Below are 21,998 nucleotides of genomic sequence, written 5' to 3'. Positions count from 1 at the left end.
AACAGGAAGGGACCCCCATTACTTAGATCTTTTTTTGCCTTTTTACACATCATCTATTATATAGACAGAGCAGTCACACACAATTACGCACAAATAAATACACATATGTAACTCATGTACCACATATTTAACCTGTTTGATAGGCTCAGGAATGATTCATTTCAAAAGGTGAATAATTTATGTCAACATTATGATATCTCTCCTAATCTGGTAATCTTTTACATGTACAAATATACGTTCAAAAAAGCTCGAGGATTTACCACAAACTGACCTTGAACTGTTTACCCTCGCGGCCCACCACCAAAGTAACGTCGGAATGGGTTCCACTGGCCAGCAGGAACTCCAGTGCCTGTCCGGCCGAGCGAAGCGAATCCTGCCATGGGCGTAGGGGCGTCGGGGAGGTTCCGGATTGACCGGACATCCTGTCAGGGGAGGCAGGATATAAGGGAAAACGTACAATATAATATGGGTATTATGGGGGGGGGGGGATTTACAGATGTTAGATCAATAGTGGGGGTCGGGGCATCATGGCATATGATGGGGTGATGTGTCCGATGGTGTTTTTTTTTATTTTTTTCACTATTTCGTAAATAGGGAGTTTTTGACTAGTTGTGGATTGGCAGGAGCGGGTGTTATGTTTGTTCTGTGTGATGGAAGATTGATACTCACCTAGTTGTGCTTGTGGGGGTTGAGCTCTGGCTCTTTGATCCCGCCTCTCAACTGTCAATCACTCGGTGAACAGATTGCTGAGCTTACTGGGCTCTATTGGGCTAGCTCTACTAGGGTGTGTGTGTGTGTGTGTGTGTGTGTATGTGTGTGTGTGTGTGTGTGTGTGTGTGTGTGTGTGTGTGTGTGTGTGTGTGTGTGTGTGTGTGTGCGTGCGTGCGTGTGTATGTGTATGTGTGTTGGAAGAGATGGGAAGGGAGAGAAAAGTGGACTCTAGGAGACAAAAGAAACACTGTCAGCGTGCAACAATGGGGAGGTTGTGACAGGTTTCTGTAACAATGAGAGGTTCAGGTGTGTCTGGTGTTGCTGCCAGAGGGGTTGGCTGATTGAGTGAGCTGTTGCAACACGCTAACTGTATTCTTATTGACCCTTCTCTGAGGGTCAATATTTGGAGGACTGGTTTAAGCGGATGGGCCAAGAAAATGTTTAACTATCTGATCTAGGATTCACGAGCAAGCACTTAAGTGGCCACTTCAGAAACTAATTCATTTTCTAGTTTTAAGACATGGAGGCTTAGGTTGTATTTATTAAACATTTATTTATGAGTATTTATGAGTATTTATTTATTCATTTAAAATATTTATGAGTTCCGAAGCCAATGAGACGTCTATAGCCATAATAACCTTGGTTTGTAAATTTTTGAATCTGGTAAACTGTTCAATAAATTCAAACTAAGCCGATATGATCGAGGAAAGATGTACAGGTTTCGTAAGAGAACACATAAATACTTGATGAATTCTGGACTTGGTCTAATAAATGCTTAGCTGACTATCAAGGGGGAAATGTTTCATGAACTATATCTCTGATAACTTGACTCAAAAGATAACTGCAAATTTTGAGTGAACTGGCCTGTTGAATCACTGACTGACCAGCTTGTTGAATGCTTGTTTGAGTGGACTGGTAACTGGTTGAGGTTAGGCTAAGTAGTCAACATTGCCTATTGATGTGTTCTTTCTTCAGAGACAGACGGACACACGACCAGACTTAACGGTATTGGTTCGAGTGCTGACTGCAGTGTTTGGTTCAAGTTCCGAGGAGAACCTGGAAAAAATAATATATTGTGAACGTGCATACATCATATGTATTGAACATTTTTGCCAATATAATAAAAGTTTTAATTGAATTCAGTTATTATGCACTCCATACCCATCCCGTGGACGGTGGTGAACACCATACCCATCACGTGGGGCGGTGGTGAACACCATACCCATCACGTGGGCGGTGGTGAACACCATACCCATTCCGTGGGGAGTGGTGAACACCATACCCATCCCGTGGGCGGTGGTGAACACCATACCCATCCCGTGGGGAGTGGTGAACACCATACCCATCCCGTGGGCGGTGGTGAACACCATACCCATCCCGTGGGCGGTGGTGAACACCATACCCATCCCGTGGGCAGTGGTGAACACCATACCCATCCCGTGGGCGGTGGTGAACACGATACCCATTCATCCTTATAATTGTCTTCGATAACAGCTTACGAAGATCTCCTTTTGTTACTTCTGTTATTGCTCATTTCATAGGCTTGCTTCTGGCTCCCGTCTTCAGTGTTCAGTAACAAGAGGTTGAAGCTGCGCATGCGCTCACTCTTACCTGTAGGCTTCTTGTTACGGTCTTATGAATTGATGTGTTCGGCCAAAACATGTCTAGAACCTGACACACACACACACACACACACACACACACACACACACACACACACACACACACACACACACACACACACGATCGGTAAACTTTAATTCTCCATTTACCAACTTTAAAGTCATTTAGCTTTGCATATCACTTTCTGCTCTTAATTAGTGCAAGAGACACCCGAGAGAATGACATAGTTAGCTGCAGGTTTTAATCGTTGTTTACGAAGCTATTCTGCAGTTTCGAACGATAATTAGTGCATGATCTTTCGACAGAGAATTACTTCTTGATAGTTGTCATCAGACTGAAACTTTATTCGTTACAACTTACACAAATTACTCCAGTAATGACTGGACTCACCGTCCCACTCCTTCACCGTCCCACTCCCGTCCCACTTCCTCTCCCGTCCCACTCCCTGTCCCACTTCCTCACCTATCTTAAATTAGAGTTTTAAATTAACTCTTAGCGTCTCACTTCTAGAGCAGTACGGCCTACAGTAACTTCCTGCTGCGACGGATAATTATATATCAGAGTGAAAGCACGAGTCTACGGTAATTAGTATCCAGCTGTGTCTGCAGGTCGATCTGTCTGTCGTACGGGCTGTGTCTGCAGGTCAATCTGTCTGTCGTACGGGCTGTGTCTGCAGGTCAATCTGTCTGTCGTACGGGCTGTGTCTGCAGGTCGATCTGAGTGTCGTACGGTCTGGGTCTGCAGGTCGATCTGTCTGTCGTACGGGCTGTGTCTGCAGGTCAATCTGTCTGTCGTACGGGCTGTGTCTGCAGGTCAATCTGTCTGTCGTACGGGCTGTGTCTGCAGGTCAATCTGTCTGTCGTACGGTCTGGGTCTGCAGGTCGATCTGTCTGTCGTACGGGCTGTGTCTGCAGGTCGATCTGAGTGTCTGCCATACGAGGTGTATCTGCAGGTCGATCTGAGTGTCTGTCATACGGGCTGGGTCTGCAGGTCGATCTGAGTGTCTGCCATACGGGCTGGGTCTGCAGGTCGACCTTCGCGAGTTAACCCGTTGTTCATGTGCAGAAAACAGCTCCTATTAACTGCATGTGTAACTATTTTAAATAAACTTTTTATTTTGTTAATCGCTCGGCTAAGTTAAAATAGAGAAAACGTATCACAGAAATTTGATAGTTGTTGCATCACTATTCCATATGCTAACCAGTAAATAGTAACTTTATTTCATCTCTGTTCAGCAAGTTTAAGGAACAATCAACTGCTGATTACCAGACTCGTTACAGCAATTTGGATGGAAAGTGATTCACTTGTTTTTTAATCACCTCCGAATCTGGTGTGACCCAACGCCGCCTTGTTTAAAACTTTTATTTTCAGTTTAATAGTATGTCATTAGTCTCGTAGCGAGCCGGACTGTCTTTTAAAACGAGCATTAGAGCTGTCTCACTCTCCAGCCCCAATATTACACCCTTTAAGGAAGAAATTGCATCTAAGGGTCCAGGATGGGCCAAAACGTCCTTACATTTCTTCGTTTCAAATGTGAGAATTGGTTATTTTTTTTCTTCGCGGGGGGGGGGGGGGGGTCCAACACTGCTTAAACTGCGTCTTTTATGTTTGAAACGCTTCCAGTCTTTGCAAATAATGGGGTAATTAGTAATATTTGGTTAAGTTTATAATTTCTTACGAATTTAGGTTCCTAATCATATATATTTTTTTTGAAAATAAACACCCCCAGGGAAGCACATCAACATAAACACACCCAGGGAAGCACATCAACGTAAACACACCCAGGGAAGCACATCATCATAAACACCCCCAGGGAAGCACATCAACATAAACACCCCCAGGGAAGCACATCAACGTAAACACCCCCATGGAGCACATCAACATAAACACCCCCAGGGAAGCACATCAACGTAAACACCCCCATGGAGCACATCAACATAAACACCCCCAGGGAAGCACATCAACGTAAACACCCCCAGGGAAGCACATCAACATAAACACCCCCAGGGAAGCACATCAACGTAAACACCCCCAGGGAAGCACATCAACGTAAACACCCCAGGGAAGCACATCAACGTAAACACCCCAGGGAAGTACATCAACGTAAACACCCCAGGGAAGCACATCAACGTAAACACCCCCAGGGAAGCACATCAACGTAAACACACCCAGGGAGCACATCAACATAAACACACCCAGGGAAGCACATCAACGTAAACACCCCCAGGGAAGCACATCAACGTAAACACCCCCAGGGAAGCACATCAACGTAAACACCCCCAGGGAGCACATCAACATAAACACACCCAGGGAAGCACATCAACGTAAACACCCCCAGGGAAGCACATCAACGTAAACACCCCAGGGAAGCACATCAACGTAAACACCCCCAGGGAAGCACATCAACGTAAACACCCCAGGGAAGCACATCAACGTAAACACCCCAGGGAAGCACATCAACGTAAACACCCCCAGGGAAGCACATCAACGTAAACACACCCAGGGAAGCACATCAACGTAAACACACCCAGGGAAGCACATCAACGTAAACACACCCAGGGAAGCACATCAACGTAAACACACCCAGAGAAGCACATCAACGTAAACACACCCAGGGAAGCACATCAACGTAAACGCACCCAGGGAAGCACATCAACGTAAACACACCCAGGGAAGCACATCAACGTAAACACAGCCAGAGAGGCACAGACCGAGGGGCAGGCTTGAAGCCTCGCTGTATAATCCAGGCTGAATAGCTCCTGCTTTTTCTATGATTACATCTGAGCGCTTCAGAGAGCATACTGAAGAGATTTTCTTGTGTGCGTCGAGAAAGAGGTGGAGAAAAAGCACACGCATTCGCTTCACGGTATAATTCAGTATCGTAGCAAAACAAGAGGCTGTTAGATTCTCTACTAACATTTAAATAGTGATAATTGATCATAGTGTGAGTCTTCATTTCATAGGAGTAGAGAGTGGATAATTTTTATGTTGTTAAATCTGCGGATTTGCTTGCACTCAAGCAAATGCCAAAATGTATGATATGGCAGTATGACTGATAAACATTTACGTTTATGAAATGAGACACGCAAAATCTACACATTTGTTAAGAAACTGAAGCAGCGTTTTTCTGACTGTTCCCTCAATCCGCCGCAAAAAGCTCCTTACAGTATGTGGCTCAGTTGTTGTGCCTATAAACTTCTGAAACTGAATGTCTCTTAATCCTGATAGAACTCTTCACTATATTTCCCCTTGGAAACACGAATGTGTAGTTTGTCGCTGTTTGAATACCACTATCCACTATATCATTATTCTGCCTTGTGTGAGTCAAACTCACCCACACCCAGCATGAGGGACTGCCAGGGGGAATATTTTATTTACATTAGGGTGCATGAACGCATTAAATATGTTTGATATTAAGCTGTATCTATATTTTAATTAAATATTTTGATCAATCTACAAGCTGCCTATTAGAGATATCACTTCACATCCATCGACAATCGATTTAAATACCACGTAAGCCAACAGGAAGTATAATCTTTGACGTCAGTGACCGCCAGTGATTGGGCAGCTGATCGTCACTTTCCGTGTATGGAATTGGAGGGAGAGGTTCTTGATTAGGTTGCATGTCTACAATTTGGTCGTGAGTGTCCATTCCAGACCTGGGGCCAGATTCACGAAGCAGTTACACATGCTCTTACGAACCTGTCCATCTTTACTCAATCTTTGGCGGCTTTGTTTACAATTATTAAACAGTTAATGAGCTCCGAAGCACCAGGAAGCTGTTTATAACAATACCAACAGTTGATTGGAAAGTTTTTATGCTTATAATCTGTTTAATAAATGTAACCAAAGCCGTCAAGGATTGAGGAAAGATGTACACGTTCGTAAGTACTTGCGTAACTGCTTCGTGAATCTGGCCCCTGACCATTGCTTGTGTTTTTTTTTGTTTTGCATAAAAATATAATTTACCCACGACTGTAGGAGAAGTTACCATATCTTATTCAAAGTTTCATATCCAGTTTTTAATTAAGGAAAAGTGTACTAAGAGAAACTCTTAGAAAACTAAGAGAAAAAAAACTAGCTACTTTGTGTCAAGGAAAATGTGGAAGTTTATTTTTCAGCTGGACACAGTAAGCTGTTGTGTTTGGTAAGTTATGAGGGAATGAGACTTACCAAGGCATTGTGACGTCACTAAGTGAGGTAATCTTACCCATGGATAAACTACCACTTTGTGTCAGGATAAAGGACTTCCATAAATGATCTTCCATAATTATTGGTTTTCCCTTATACAGTCATTTTTTTCATGTTAGTGCAAAATACACCATAAATGCAAACGTGAAAATATTAAGTAAATATTTCTTCAGACGTTGAAGCTAATAAGGTTCAAGACGACGAAAGTTATAGCAGCTTCGCCATTCCTCAAGATATTAAAATCTCGTTTTCAAAAGTTTTGCTTTAGAGGCAAGACTGGGTAGCGGTGAAAAATTATCACGGCCCCATGAACCGTTTCCGCGTATTCCAATACTCTACACCAAGGCTTCCAGCGATCTCTCGAGAACTACAATATTGCAGTGAGAACTTTTATAGGGGCTAAGACTTGGAGAAGAACCTATAATCACGAAAACTCAAGGAGAACTCTTGGTCTTCAATACTTTCGCGAGAATCTATTGTTTTAATGCATTAGAGATTTTAGCTACCTTAAGCAAAGCTTGTACTCTTTTCTTCGTGGTGAAACACTCTTTGTCGCCAACCTTCCAGTTAAGAACCTTCAGAAACGATGGTCTTGAAGAACGTGTTTCATATGCAGGCGATGAGTCACAATGACGTGGCTGAAGTATGTTGACCAGACCACACACTAGAAGATGAAGGGACGACGACGTTTCGGTCCGTCCTGGACCATTCTCAAATCGATTGTCATAATCGACTTGAGAATGGTCCAGGACGGACCGAAACATCGTCGTCTCTTCACCTTCTAGTGTATGGTTTGGTCAACAACGTTTTTTCATCCTTAAGTTTTCTTTCAGCACTGAGTGCCTCCAAATATTCTTGGCGAACTTATAATTCCAAGTTTCAGATAAAACTTATATAGTCGACAAACTTTCAGATGAAACTCTCTATCTTCAAAATGTTAAGAAAAACTTAAAATTTTCAAAAGTTCAGAGCAAACGTAAATGGTTTCACACTACACTACACTACACACAGAAATCACAATAAAGTGATGCATCAAATGAACATTTGAAGCTCGTGTTCGTTCTACTGAACATAAGTTCAGTAGAACTTCGATTTCAACTCTTTTACCATGTCGTAGCTCAGTCAATTTAGGCAGCGTCTGGGATGCTCTCGGACGCAGGTTCGAATCCTCGTCACGGCCCTTGTGGATTTGTTTGATTTGTTCGTAAATGATTTCTGTATGTACCCTACATGATGTTGAGCACTATTAGGTTAAACTCTAAGACAACAAGACTCAAAAGTCATCTGAATATTGGTGCAGAAGTGAGGCTGAAAATGAGTTGTCATTGAGAATATCCATTAGATTGATGGTTGAGAGGCGGGACCAAAGAGCAAAAGCTCAACCCCCGCAAGCACAACTAGGTGAGTAAACCAAACAGGTCAGGAGTTGACTAATTTCCAAGAGAGGAACTAAACATTAAGTTCTGATGAATGTTAGATTCAGTTTTTAACACCAAAAAATATGAAAAACAGTAACCTTATAATTACTAAGGAATGTATTGCGGACGCTATCTTAAAAAGGAATGTGAATCCTATTAAGCATTATAAAACACTTTCTGCGTAAGCTCTATAATATTCTTTCCTGGTAAGTCTTATTTTCTAGAAGAGTTTCATAATGTTTTTTCCTCATGAGTTTCATGATGGTTTTTCCTATTATTTAATAATAACACAATAACTTTCTCCCCGCGAACATAGTGAGCCCTATGACCCTTTATTTATAATTGTCTATCACAAAAATACCAAATTATGTTTAAGGTACTTTGTGTCCCCTGCCTCTTAATTTTCCCCCTCCTGCTTTCTATTTTTTTTCTTTTTTTAATGTGCAATGTTATCTTGCTTCTTAAAAGTAGGTTATCTTGTGGCCCCGTAACTTAAAGGTATCTTCATCAATGCTTCTTAGAATTCTCGTACAATTCTGCTTTTTAAATTTCTCCTCGCATCCTTGAAATTTAAAAAATTCCTGATATCCCTGCAGCCTAAAAATTAAACCTCTGCATCTTAAAATTTCTCTGCACTATTGCATCTATAAAAATTACTGCATCTTGATAGAATTATCCATCTTAAAGGAACTCCAAATCTTACCACAAATAACTATATATACTATGAGACTAACGAATCATAAAACCCGTTTTATATTGACGAACCTCATCACCTTAAGACTCCTTAACCTCCTTAACAAGTATTACCTATCATGTGTCGGAAGACCAATTATATTCAATTTCAGTTGAATTTCCATACAATCATTTACGTTTTCCGTTTCAGGTCATAATATATAATAAAATTGTCTTGGGTAAAAGATGATACAGCCACTATCATTGAGGAGCGGAAACAAAAGGGTCTTCCCTTTGTTGTCTGAAACCGCTGCTTCCTGAGAAAATTCACCTCTCGAACAGGTGTACATCCCTAGGAAGTTCACACCTCACACAGATGTTGACCAAACCACACACTAGAAAGTGAAGGGACGACGACGTTTCGGTCCGGCCTGGACTATTGGACTTGAGAATAGTCCAGGACGGACCGAAACGTCGTCGTCCCTTCACTTTCTAATGTGTGGTTTGATCAACATATTTCAGCCACGTTATTGTGACTCCTCGTCTGCACCTGACACAGATTCTCGTCTCGTGTAGATTCACATCTCAGGAACACTTCAGAATGATCGAACCACCAGCAGTTACATTTCCAGTAGGGATCACACACCTCTCCCCAGTACACACATCTCCATCACGTCCACACACCTCTCTCTCGTGCACATCATAAAAAAGTTTCACAGCTCTAAGGCGCGTCCCATCACCAGCAGATTCCTGTTACCAGAGTTACATCATCATCTTGTTACTTTGGGACTAGAGAGACTTTTGATGCATTAGCCTCGACAATCCCCTCTAACAAGGAGGAACCTCTTTGAACTGGGGCCGCTATTCTAGCAGCAAGTGGATTACACTGCTCTCCACAAAAGACTCGGCTGCCTCTTTAATACTGTTATTTTGCCGTATTATAAAAATATTTTTCAGGTCATCGCTGCAAAATGTACAAGTATTTTTGCATTGTTGGCGCGCGCACACACAAACGCGCGTTTCTGTGTGTGTGTGTACACACACACTCACACACACACACACACACACACACGCACACACACACGCACACACACACACACACACACACACACACACACACACACACACACACACACACACACACACACATACACGCATACACACACACACACACACACACACACACATACACACATACACACACACATGAAATTTTAAGGCTCGATGAAGGTAAGAGAACAATCAAGAGAAAGCGCCAAGCCATTACAACTATTATAGCACTGGGAAGGGGTCAGGATAAGGATTTGGGATGGGACAGGGGGAAAGGAATGGTGCCCAACCACTTGGACGGCCGAGGATTGATCGCTGACGTGCATGAAGTAATACCCTCTCTACCGTCCGTCCCAAGTGGTTGGGCACCCTTACTCCCCCCACCCTTTCCCCCCGTTACATCCCAAATCCATATCCTGATCCCTTCCAAGTGCTAGATAGTTGCAATGGCTTAACGCTTTCTCCTAATATAAAGGAGAAAGTTCTTCTTTCTCCTTTCTCCCGTCCCTTCAACGAGCCTTTCAATATTGTTCAGTTCCCGTTGAACTGAATCTCATTTCAATGGATGAGAGATCAGACATTGTCAAATAAAGAATACATTATCAAACACAGAAATCACTGGCAGACAAAGCACTACTTGACAGACAAAAAGACACTGTCAGAGAAACAGGACACACAGAAAAACAGTCACTGTTAGAAGGAGAATTCACTCGAACCTCTTATTCCCATCTTTCGCGACCTGCGCCAACTTCTCACAGGCAAAGTTGAAATTCCCTTTACTGTAAAATCTAATTAGAGTGAAGAATTGGCCCATCCGTTTCCTTGGGAAGCGTCGATCGTGACCAGCTGCGGTCCGTAAATCTTGGTATATATTTGACGAACCATTTCACACCCAGGACCAGCCTGTTTCTTGCCCTCTTCCAACCTCCGGATCCTAGAACCACCAGTTTTCAACTGCGCTGCCTTGCTTACCACTTGACCGCAGGGCCTCGAGTTCCTTGCCAGCCTTATACCTCCCACGTCTCGAGTCTTGACACCTGCAGGTACGCTAATTATCCACCTGTCAAACTTCAATCAAAAGCGTTCATGACGAACACTGGGATGAATATAAGTAACATACTCACAACATATTTATCCTCAGATACGCAAATAATGTTGGCAAGGAAATACAAATTTAGCTGAAAAAAGTAATGGTCATACTTCAGGTGTTTATATGTTCCGTTGCAAAGATTGCAACTAAGTGCACTCGGACAGACAGAGGTGCCAATGAAGTTCAGCTTTATGCGAACACTAAATTCGACTCACCGTCAAATTTTATGGCAGAATTCGACTATAATTTACCCTCAAAACTGCGGCTGGAAAAGGAAAATAATTGAATTTGCTTCTAAAAACAATAATCACTATTTTAATTACAACAGAAACGTGGATCCCTGATTTTACGAGGAGATTACTATTTCATTGTAATCCTTGATCACCAGTTGTCTTTGTAAGAAATGAAGGAATAGAGTACTGAAATATCTGTAGGTTCACTTAATTTGTTTTGATTAAAGGAAAAATATCATATACTGCAACCCATCCTCCTGGTTTAGATAGTACCTATTGTGACTATCGTCAATTGACTCGAATTCGTATAGACTTAGCTTTTAGATAGTAGTATACTGACTAGTAAGGAATTCTTTAAAGAAGATGAAGCTAAAAACCAACTTCAATATTTCTAGGCCTAGTATTGCACACATATGTAGTATATTAGGCCTCAGATATCGTTTATTAGGCCTAGGAAGGTTAGATTAAGTTTAGTTTGTCTGTGCAATACAAAAATAGTTTTCTGGTTTGTCCAACTCAATAGTGTAGATTTCTTTCTATTTTCGATGTATGTCGGTATATATACTATGGTCCCCATCGTTACTATAAGTACTACCAAAACAGGAAGATGACCTGTATATGACACGTGACACTTAAGTAAACAATTTTAATTTATGGAAGAATTTATGACTAAGAATACCACCATATAACAAACTTCAGTACTGTTGACCAAACCACACACTAGAAAGTGAAGAGACGACGACGTTCGTCGACGACGTTCGACGTTCGTCGACGACGTTCGACGTACACAATCGACTTGAGAATGGTCCAGGACCGAAACGTCGTCTCATCACTTTTTAGTGTGTGGTCTGATCATCATACTTCAGCCACGTTATTGTGACTCCTCGTCTACACACTTTAGTTCTCAATCATTCAATAAGGAAATTATAAGTTTAAATACATTATTCCTTTCAATTACTCATTATGCAGAGAAGACGTCGCAATAATGTGGATAAAGAGGAACACCTCCACACACACATATGGCGAGAAAGTGACCAATATAACACACAGAGATCACACTAACGTGATGCACGAAATGAACAAATCCACAAGGGCCGTGACGAGGAATCGAACCTGCGTCTAGGAGCATCCCAGACACTGCCCTTATCGACTTAGCTACGAAACCTCGTCGTCTTTTCATCTTCTTGTGTGAGTAGTTTGTTCAACATTCTTCACGTTATTGTGACTCATCATATGAAAACAATGGGATGGCGAGAATTCATTAGTGATATTTTTACATTCTTGCAAAACCACTAACACGCATAACGTTTCGGGAAATATTTACCCATGAGGCAGTATCCTGAAAAAGGCGCTACCGGCCGTTGCAGGAGACAATAGATGCAACAAAGCACTTTGATCTATTATGCTTCCAAGTGAAATTACCGCTTGGTCACTGTAGAAGGCCTATGTTGACCCCTTGCCGATGCAGCTCTTATTTATATCCACTTTAACTCATTCTAATACATGTCTATCCTACGCTCGAAACAATGCAGCTATCCTACGTCTATTATTTCAACCCGAAACAAGGAAATGTAGTGAATCACAAGTATATAACCCACTTTTCCATGCGTATGTTGGTTAGGTTGGGCAGTTCGCTTGGTGGGTTTTAGTACCCCTGTATTCTGTGCGTTGAGGCATACCTAAAGAACAGACAGCAAGGGATAGAGCAACCCACGAACCCATGTACGAAGTGTACGAGCCAGTGACATTGAGCGTTATCGTGTCGTTTGCAGGATCGATGTCGAGTAATTATCGCAGAATATAACTCACACTTGCGTGTGTATATATATCGGGAGTACCATGGTTTGATATACGAGTGCATTCAGCACAGTTCATTAAGTTTAACTACAGCAATGGATACATGGGGATGTAGGCGGGTTTCCAGTCATTAAGCCAACCCGCTCACTCGGCTCAGAAGTCGTATATATTACACTGCCTCAGTGGAGAAATATATTACCCTGCCTCAGTGGTGAAATATATTACCCTGCCTCAGTGGTGAAATATATTACCCCTGCCTCAGTGGAGTAATATATTTCCCTGCCTCAGTGGAGAAATATATTACCCTGCCTCAGTGGAGAAATATATTTCCCTGCCTCAGTGGAGAAATATATTGCCCTGCCTCAGTGGAGTAATATATTACCCTGCCTCAGTGGAGAAATATATTACTCTGCCTCAGTGTTGAAATATATTACCCTGCCTCAGTGGAGAAATATTTTACCCTGCCTCAGTGGAGAAATATATTTCCCTGCCTCAGTGGAGAAATATATTACCCTGCCTCAGTGGAGAAATATATTTCCCTGCCTCAGTGGAGAAATATATTACCCTGCCTCAGTGGAGAAATATATTTCCCTGCCTCAGTGTAACTATAATAAGGAAGAACTGAATTTGCCGAAGTATATGATGCACTTATTAGACAAGAATACTTTGTGATTTTTTTAGTTTATTTCATCATACATTTATTAAAGGTGATGCTCATGTAGTTTTTGTATACTAATATGTATATATATATATATATATATATATATATATATATATATATATATATATATATATATATATATGTCGTACCTAATAGCCAGAACGCACTTCTCAGCCTATTATTCAAGGCCCGATTTGCCTAATAAGCCAAGTTTTCATGAATTAATGTTTTTTCGTCTACCTAAGCTACCTAACCTAACCTAACCTAGCTTTTTTTGGCTACCTAACCTAACCTTACCTATAAATATAGGTTAGGTTAGGTTAGGTAGGGTTGGTTAGGTTCGGTCATATATCTACGTTAATTTGAACTCCAATAAAAAAAAATTGACCTCATACATAGAGAAAAGGGTTGCTTTATCATTTCATAAGAAAAAAATTATAGTAAATATATTAATTCAGGAAAACTTGGCTTATTAGGCAAATCGGGCCTTGAATAGTAGGCTGAGAAGTGAGTTCTGGCTACTAGGTACGACATATATATATATATATATATATATATATATATATATATATATGTGTGTGTGTGTGTATATAATATATATGTAATGTAATTCGGAAGGGTAAGGTCTGAGCTCTCTCCGATATTAGTTTAAACAGTTTCACGGTAAATTGGTTGTTACATTTAGCACAAAAGAACACTTAAATATCGCATTCACACACACACACCTCATCAACACCAAGCCCTGATAAATGACAATGTATAAATCAGACACCAGGCAGCCACCTGAAAACCCCCTTTGTAGTTGCCATCCGGGTAAAATGACACGACATCTGCGTTCATATTCAACAGGGTTCTGGGTGATATTGCTTCTTTGTCTTGGTCATTGATATTCCTCCCCCACCCCTAACGCTGATTGATATAACTTTCATTGACGCATCGCTATGAAATATTGTCAGACCTTGCAGCCAACCAGTCAAACCTTAATTAAGAAAGTGATGATAGCAGAAGTACACTGTTTGGGCGTTCAAGCTTGTGGCAATATGAAATTGATTCCTGACTGACGGAAGAGTCTATTGCGTTTTATTTCGATATATATATATATATATATATATATATATATATATATATATATATATATATATATATAGATATATATATATATACATATATATATTGCCCGTATTAGGATACCTTGAGGCAGGTATTGCAGTAGTGTGGATTAATTTTATAGATTGGTGTATATTGCATAGTTTTGCTTACAAGTCATTTTTCATGCACAAAATGCATAGGCACGCTATAGAAGTGCCAGAAGCGAGCAATATGTAGAAGAAACATTGATACGAGTTTAGATACACTGTACAAAATGTTGATACACTACAAAATGTAGATTTTGTAGATAGGAGTTGAAGCGATGGCTGAGAGGATAGCGTTCGGGATTCGTAGTCCTAAGGTTTAGGGTTCGATCCCCGGCAGTGGGGGAAACAAATGCGCAGAGTTCATTTCACCTTGATGCCCCTGTTCACCTAGCAGTAAAATAGGTACCTGGAAGTTGGACAGCTGCTACGGGCTGCTTCCTAAGGTTGTGTAACCCACATAGTACATGAAAAGGTATTATCTTCTTTATGGTGGATAGCAAATTTTACCAGTCGTTAATATACATATTTTGGTAGATAATGTACCAAAGAAAATTAATGCGTAGATAAAACAATTGCAACGAGATAGATACTATATAGACACAGATAGTGAGCTGTTGCAAGGCAATGTGTTATATATGCTTCGGCTTATCCAGGTTCTCTTAGGCCTACTACTAATCTTGTTCAGAATGCATCCCACAACAGCTTCCTAACTCTCGGGAGCCTATTTACTGTTAGGTGAAAAGTAGTATCATGAGAAATGAAACTTGTCAAACCTTTTCTGTTCCGTCAGGGGATCGAACCCAAGATCGTAGATTTGGAGTCGAGGACGTAGACTACTACTCGACTACAGAACCCATTGAAATACATGTTCTCGTAGAAATATTTACCACTGTCTGTCTGTCTGTCTGTCTGTCTGTCTGTCTGTCTGTCTGTCTCTCTCTCTCTCTCTCTCTCTCTCTCTCTCTCTCTCTCTCTCTCTCTCTTTCTCTCTTTCTCTCTCTTCCCCCAGTGTTGCTGCACTCATCCCTCTCTGCTGATTCAACCGTCTAAGCTATCTGTTCCTTCAATCTCAGTATACTCATCAATCTGAAGTGATTCATCGTCATCACATGACTCAACCTTCCCCTACCCCCATCCTCAGCAGACTATTCCCCCCCCCCCCCCTCAGCAGACTGCCCCTCTTCAACAGACTGGGTTTTACTTATGTCAAAGCTGACCTCTCATAACAATTGTACGATTAAAACAGAGACGACGTTATACTTGAAGCCTCACTCCCAGGTGACCCCTTTCACCTGTGCCCCCCCCCCTCCCCCTATGAGATGACTCTCACCGGTATTTTTCACGTCTCAAGCCACAAGCCACATCAAGCCACATCAATAGATACATCAATAGATACCACATCAATAGATACTCGGTAAGTAGCCACATCAATAGATACTCGGTAAATCCGACAGGAAATATATTCCAGTGGAAATTGAGATGGCGGTCCCACGAATTGAATTTAGTTGTTAAAAGGGAATTTCAGTTTGAGTTTGGACATTAGTCGTACAATGTTTGCAAACTGGTTTATAGTGTAAATGTTATTCGTGAAGCACATGGTAGATATATGTATCCTGTTGTATTTTGTGGAATGTCAGAGAGGGAATTTAATTTATTTGGTGTTTGAGTGGGCGTGATGGGAGTGGGTGTGGTGGGGACAGAAGAGTGGGTGGCTGAGTAAGTGCTGAGGTAATAAAGGAGTTGAAGTGGTGTGTTGTGGGTGTATTCCCGCCCTAAAATGTTATCCAACAATAGCGTTACATCCACCCTCAGGTGTCTTAACACGAGGCTATACTAGCAGGATCAGTATCCACTCAGTTTCTTCTCTCTTGCAGAGCTGTGAAATCTAATTCCCTTAACTTATCCTCATAGCTTGGTCCTCGTAGCTAAGGCGCTAATCTTTATCAAACCTTTGTACTTTTCCAATTGGGTTATATGCTTCACGAAGTGCGGGTTTGAAGTTGTTTAAGATTCAGCTACTGGGAACAAAACGTTCCACGTAGCACGGGCTATGGTGAGCCCGTAGTGGACTTACCTGGCACAGGAGCGGGGCAAGTAGCACGGGCTATGGTGAGCCCGTAGTGGACTTACCTGGCACAGGAGCGGGGCTGTGGAAGTGCGGGTTGTTGTTGTTGTTATAGATTCAGCTACTCGGGACAAGTTCCAAGTAGCACAGGCTATGGTGAGCCCGTAAAAGCGGGTGCCAGGCCGATGCTTTATACTCCAACATTGGTTAGGTGAAGGACTGGTAAAGGTGGGTGAGGCTGGGGAGTGTGTGTGCGCTGTAGAGTGCGTTTGCGTGTCCGTGGCGTGTTTACGTGCTCGTGTGTGTACGTGCACGTGTGTGTGCGTGCGTGATGTTCTTTTTCCTGACTTCCTGATACACGGCGTGTTTGTCTGACTGTAGAGTTTAAAACAAATATTAACATATTGTAGAAGCGACCCCCGGAACGTATTAACTAATTAAATGTTTTTATTGCGATAATGCTAATTAAATGTCGAGATCAAATGTCATGGCCAGATTTTGTTTGTTGTCCTGATTTTGTTTTGCTGCGAGCAACTTTCCTTTGATAAACAAATGTATAGAGAAAATTACATGAAAACACGGTTTGGAACATTTGAAAATTTTCCTGATTCACAGATTGGTCTTAAACATTAGTATGTATTCAGCTGTTGATAGCTATTTGGTTCAATTGTTTCGAAAATTTTATATATTGCATCTTTTATCAGAACTTCATAATTCGTGCTGACTATTTGATGGCAATTCAATTTTTTGGGGGGTAATTATAGTTGTAATTAGCACTACAGTGCATGGGTATAATGATGAGTAACACTTATGAGATGTGAGTGGATTGTATTCACCTCCAACACTGTGAACGGTGACACACTCACACCGTAACTGTGAATGGACATTGTAATCACAGCACATCGGTACAAGCCTGTGGTGAGCTTACAATCAACACCATGTGTCTCATTGTATGGCCTGTCATCACTCACTTGATTGTTATCACTATTGTAATACACAATACAATTAATCATAACGGTTCAAGATATCTGTGTTATGTGCATCGGTAAAGCAATATGGAATTGTTATTACATATTTGTTCTGGCATTACAGTTCGTGGGGAATGCCAGATAACACATACTATCCTTTACTACTACCACCACCACAACGACCATTAACTCTACTACTTGCACCATTACCACCATCACCACTACCGTCGTCTCTGCTACCTCCACTACCACCACCATCCTTCCTGCTACCTCCACTACCACCAGTTAATAATCAAAATTCTCCCTGTGAGAACTAAAGATATAAGTAACGACGTGTTTCAGTGCTAACGGCTCTGTAGAAGTAAATGAAAAATGAACCGGATGCAAATGTAATATTTTTACATTTGCAATAATTCCGTGGCAATAATTCCATAATTATTGCCACGGAATTAATATATGTATATATATATATATATATATATATATATATATATATATATATATATATATATATATATATATATATATATATATATATATATATATATAATATGAATAAACTACACACCAGATGATGAGGAGACGACGACGTTTCGGTCCGTCCTGGACAATTACCCAGTCGATCTTTAAGAGGATCTTCTCTCGCTCATACAGCAGTGAAATGTGTCAATAACTGAGCAAGAGCGACTCAAGCTAAACTTGCGTGTTCGCCACTGAATTTTGAAAAGACATGGAATTATATACTGTGACTCTCAGAGTGCATTCTTACATTGAACATATATAGTTGTAACCCCCATAAAATTGTCAGAGATATTCGAATGAATGTTTTAGCTGATAAATAAAATGTATTCGAGATTAAATTCCTTTGGATAACATCGTACGATGGCATTCCAAAGCATGATACTGTTGAAAAGCTGGCAAAGACAGCGTGTATTAGACCAGTAGTATAAATTAATATAAGCTTTTAATTAGCAGTGACAAGGGAATTATTTGTAGTAAAATGAAAGTAAAAGCTTTATAATTTTATATAAAATTATTGGTTTTTGCGATGTTTTATTGGTAGAATACGCCTTGGTCATAGACATATCTGACACACACGTCGAATGTACCATATGTCAACTTTGTGAGAAAAACAGATACATTTCCTTGAATATTATATTGTAAAATGTTGAAAATTTACTAACTTGCGACTCCAATGTATCAAGATATACTGAACTCTGTAAACTCTATTTTAATACTGAAACACTTGATGCATTACTATGTAATTTACATAATACATTTGATGTAATTATAACTTGAGCTTGTAAAAGCACCGTAATCACCTTATGTAGTTGTTTGAATGCTCTGTAACTAACTACATTTTGTGATGTCTACCGTGTCCATGCAGGACTGGAGAATATGTATATATATACTGGTTAGCATTGTTTAAATGTGTATAGTCACGTCTGTGGTAGAAAATAAATGTTAAAAAAGTACCATCAATTCCGCCACCAGCATCTTTACTAGATCAACAATCACCCACTACAACCACAATCGCCACCACCACTACTACCACACCTACCACCACCACCACCAGCACCATCACCGACTTAGCTGATCCCCCGCAAAGTGCTCATTTCACAATTGGGGTCGTGACTTTGCATCCAGTTCTCTCTATCCTGGCTGAGGTGGGTAGGGGGGAGGGAGGGGGGAGGGAGTAAGATCGGAGGACGAAGGGGGGGGCGGAGTGGGATGAGTCCCTGCCCTGGGGTAATAGGGGGGGGAGGGATGAGAGATGAGAGATTCTGTGGTCCGCAGGAGATGAGACGCAATTTCTTATTACCGGATTTGACGTTTTAATGAGAACGATCAGAGCGAGTATTTGCCCTAACAAAATGGAGAGCTAACGTTCCTGTCAGCGTTAGCACACAATCTAATCAACTTTTATTCCTCTTCCGTTGGCAGGAGTATCGGATTTATTTGCCTCTCGACGTTGCTGCCCAATAGCTTTCACACGGTGGCCGGAATAAATTCAATTTTTCACTCCATTATGCACGCTAGCTCTGGTAATCAGCGGGAGATAAGACCTATCAATAGCGCTTTCACTTCTCTCACATTACCTCAAACCCCACAAAAGGTTTTGTGGGCGCCTTTGGCGATCAGTAGTAAGTAATTCCTGAAGCCGGGAGCTGTAAGCCCTTCCTTCCTTAGCCCACACACCAGCCACACTGACACACACCACTACACACACACACATGCACACACACACACACACGCACTGCGTTATCGTGGAGAAGCATAATCTTATCGAGAAGTATTGCCAAATGCATATAGAAGCCAAGATAAATAATTAAATAATTGCATTATACCTCTCACATGTAGAGATATATTCTTTAAATAGAGCCGTGTAATTATTGCCACGGAATTAACAGGCGAATTATTGGAACTTCAATCTTAGTGTGAGAGTAACTGCGAATAAAATAACGGATCACAGATGGCGTCAATGGAGCCCTCGGCTAACGAATGATGTTTTCATGTTCTGTATAATCCACAGAGCTCGCGTGAAGGATCATCCTGCCTGTGACTGCACTTGTCACGCGGGTCTGTGACAGGATGTGTGTGTGTGTTACCTCGTTGTCATGTCACGGACAACTGGCATGAATGTTGTTTACCTTTCAGGCTGAACAAAAATTAGCTTCCGTTAGGGAAGTTTTATTTATTTTTACCGTGATATTATAACTGGTAATTACAGATTTTGTGTGTATTTGTTATTTTTGCCTGTAGACACGAGCTGTTAGCTCTTGGACTCCGCCTTTCTAACCGTCTTTTTTTCTAATGTAAGGACTCCCGACATATTTTTCTCTAACATATTTACTATAGATTATTTTTTCTTGCCAATTTTTTTTTTTTTTGCCTCAGCCGGGATTCGAACGCCTATGGCTGATAACGGGAACCCTTCAAACGAAATTCCATACCAATAACGGTACTTTCAAGTGCTTTCCTGAGTGGAATATTGTTGCACAATAATAGCTCTATTCGAAGTGCCGAAGTTGCTCACCTGGAGGATGTGCAGAGATCTTTGACTGTCAGAATCCATTCAATAAATTATCTAAATTATTGGGAACGTTTCAAATTTCTCAATCTGTATTCTATGTAGCGCAGGCGACGAAAGATATATAATAATTTGCACGTTGAAAATATTGTTTATACTGTTTACAAATATATGTACACGGCAGGCACGGCAGAAAGTGCAAAAAAGGCTCGTTGAAAAATAAATGTAAAATAGATTTGTCTCCTTGTACAAATCACCATCAGTGGTCCAACACTTTTTAACACACCCTCTAAACATCAGGGGACAAACGTAACCGACTAACACGATGTTTAAAAGAGAACTTGGAAAACACCGAACCCGTCTAACAACTACTACCTGATGGTGGTAGCGGTGGTGGTGGAGGTCAGGTCAACCTGGTTGACCTGACCTCCAACCACGAGGCCTGGTCAGAGACATGCCCGTGGAGACAATGATTCCAGGAATCAGGTTCATGTACTGACTCCCGATTTTTCTCGTATCTACATTCTCTCTCTCTCTCTCTCTCTCTCTCTCTCTCTCTCTCTCTCTCTCTCTCTCTCTCTCTCTCTCTCTCTCTCTCTCTCTCTCTCTCTCTCTCAAGTACACACATCCCCAGGATGCAATCTGCAACATCTGTCTAACAGCATAAGTTGTCTTACCAAGTTGTGGTGTCTAGGGAGAGCGAGACCTTGAACTGGAGCCCGCCTCTTATTGAACCTGGTGCGTTTATCTGTGCTCATGAAGGTATACAACTGTATGTCTATATATTTCTGTGGCACATCTGTTTTTCCAACTTCCAGGTGCGCCGCCCCCGCCCCTCTTTTTGTTGTCTCTTTCCTGGAAAACAAAAACTTTTTCCCATTCCTCTGAGTATCTTGTACGTCGTAATCATATCACCCCTGGATCTTATCTCTGATGATGTTATTAGATCATTTAGCCTGTCCTCGTAGCTCGGTTCCCTTAGCTCTGGTGTTTGTCTTGTTGTATATATTTGGAGTTTCTCACTGTTCTTGTGCTTTAGTAGGTGAGTGTTCTAAGGAGGAGCTGCATTTTCTAGGACTGGCTTAACGTTGTCTGTGTAGTTGTCAAATTTTCGTAATTAGATTTTTTGTTTTTATTTCATATTTGCCTTTTGTGTATATTCTGTTTTGGGAATTTGTAGAGCTTTTGTGTGTTTTTCCTGTACTCACCTACTTGTACTCACCTGATTGTGCTGGCGGGGGTTGAGCTCTGGCTCTTTGGTCCCGCCTCTCAACCGTCAATCAACAGTTGTACAGGTCCCTGAGCCTATTTGGCTCTTTCATATCTACACTTGAATAATCTACACTATTTGG

General features: G+C 41.3%; 1 protein-coding gene across 4 annotated transcripts in view; it reads right to left on the bottom strand.

Annotated features, from left to right (window-relative positions):
• Positions 1-21,998, bottom strand: part of LOC123768636 (BTB/POZ domain-containing protein 2) — a 55,282-nt gene that overhangs the window by 15,714 nt on the left and 17,570 nt on the right. For 2 of the 4 annotated variants that reach the window (XM_045759292.2, XM_045759275.2), the window contains exons 2-3: positions 1,596-1,767; positions 272-422 (exon numbers count right to left, since the gene is read on the bottom strand). In XM_045759292.2, the coding sequence (XP_045615248.1) occupies positions 272-421 (150 nt within the window). In that variant the 5' untranslated portion in view covers position 422; positions 1,596-1,767. Of the gene's footprint in view, positions 1-271; positions 423-1,575; positions 1,768-19,714; positions 19,839-21,998 lie in introns of those variants that run through there. The other 2 variants (XM_045759284.2, XM_045759265.2) reach the window with 2 other exon arrangements.

Source organism: Procambarus clarkii, chromosome 86, assembly GCF_040958095.1.
Source record: "Procambarus clarkii isolate CNS0578487 chromosome 86, FALCON_Pclarkii_2.0, whole genome shotgun sequence".
NCBI lineage: Eukaryota > Metazoa > Arthropoda > Malacostraca > Decapoda > Cambaridae > Procambarus > Procambarus clarkii.
The sequence above is the reverse complement of the archived record's forward strand: the minus strand, read 5'-3'. Positions and strand labels throughout refer to the sequence as shown.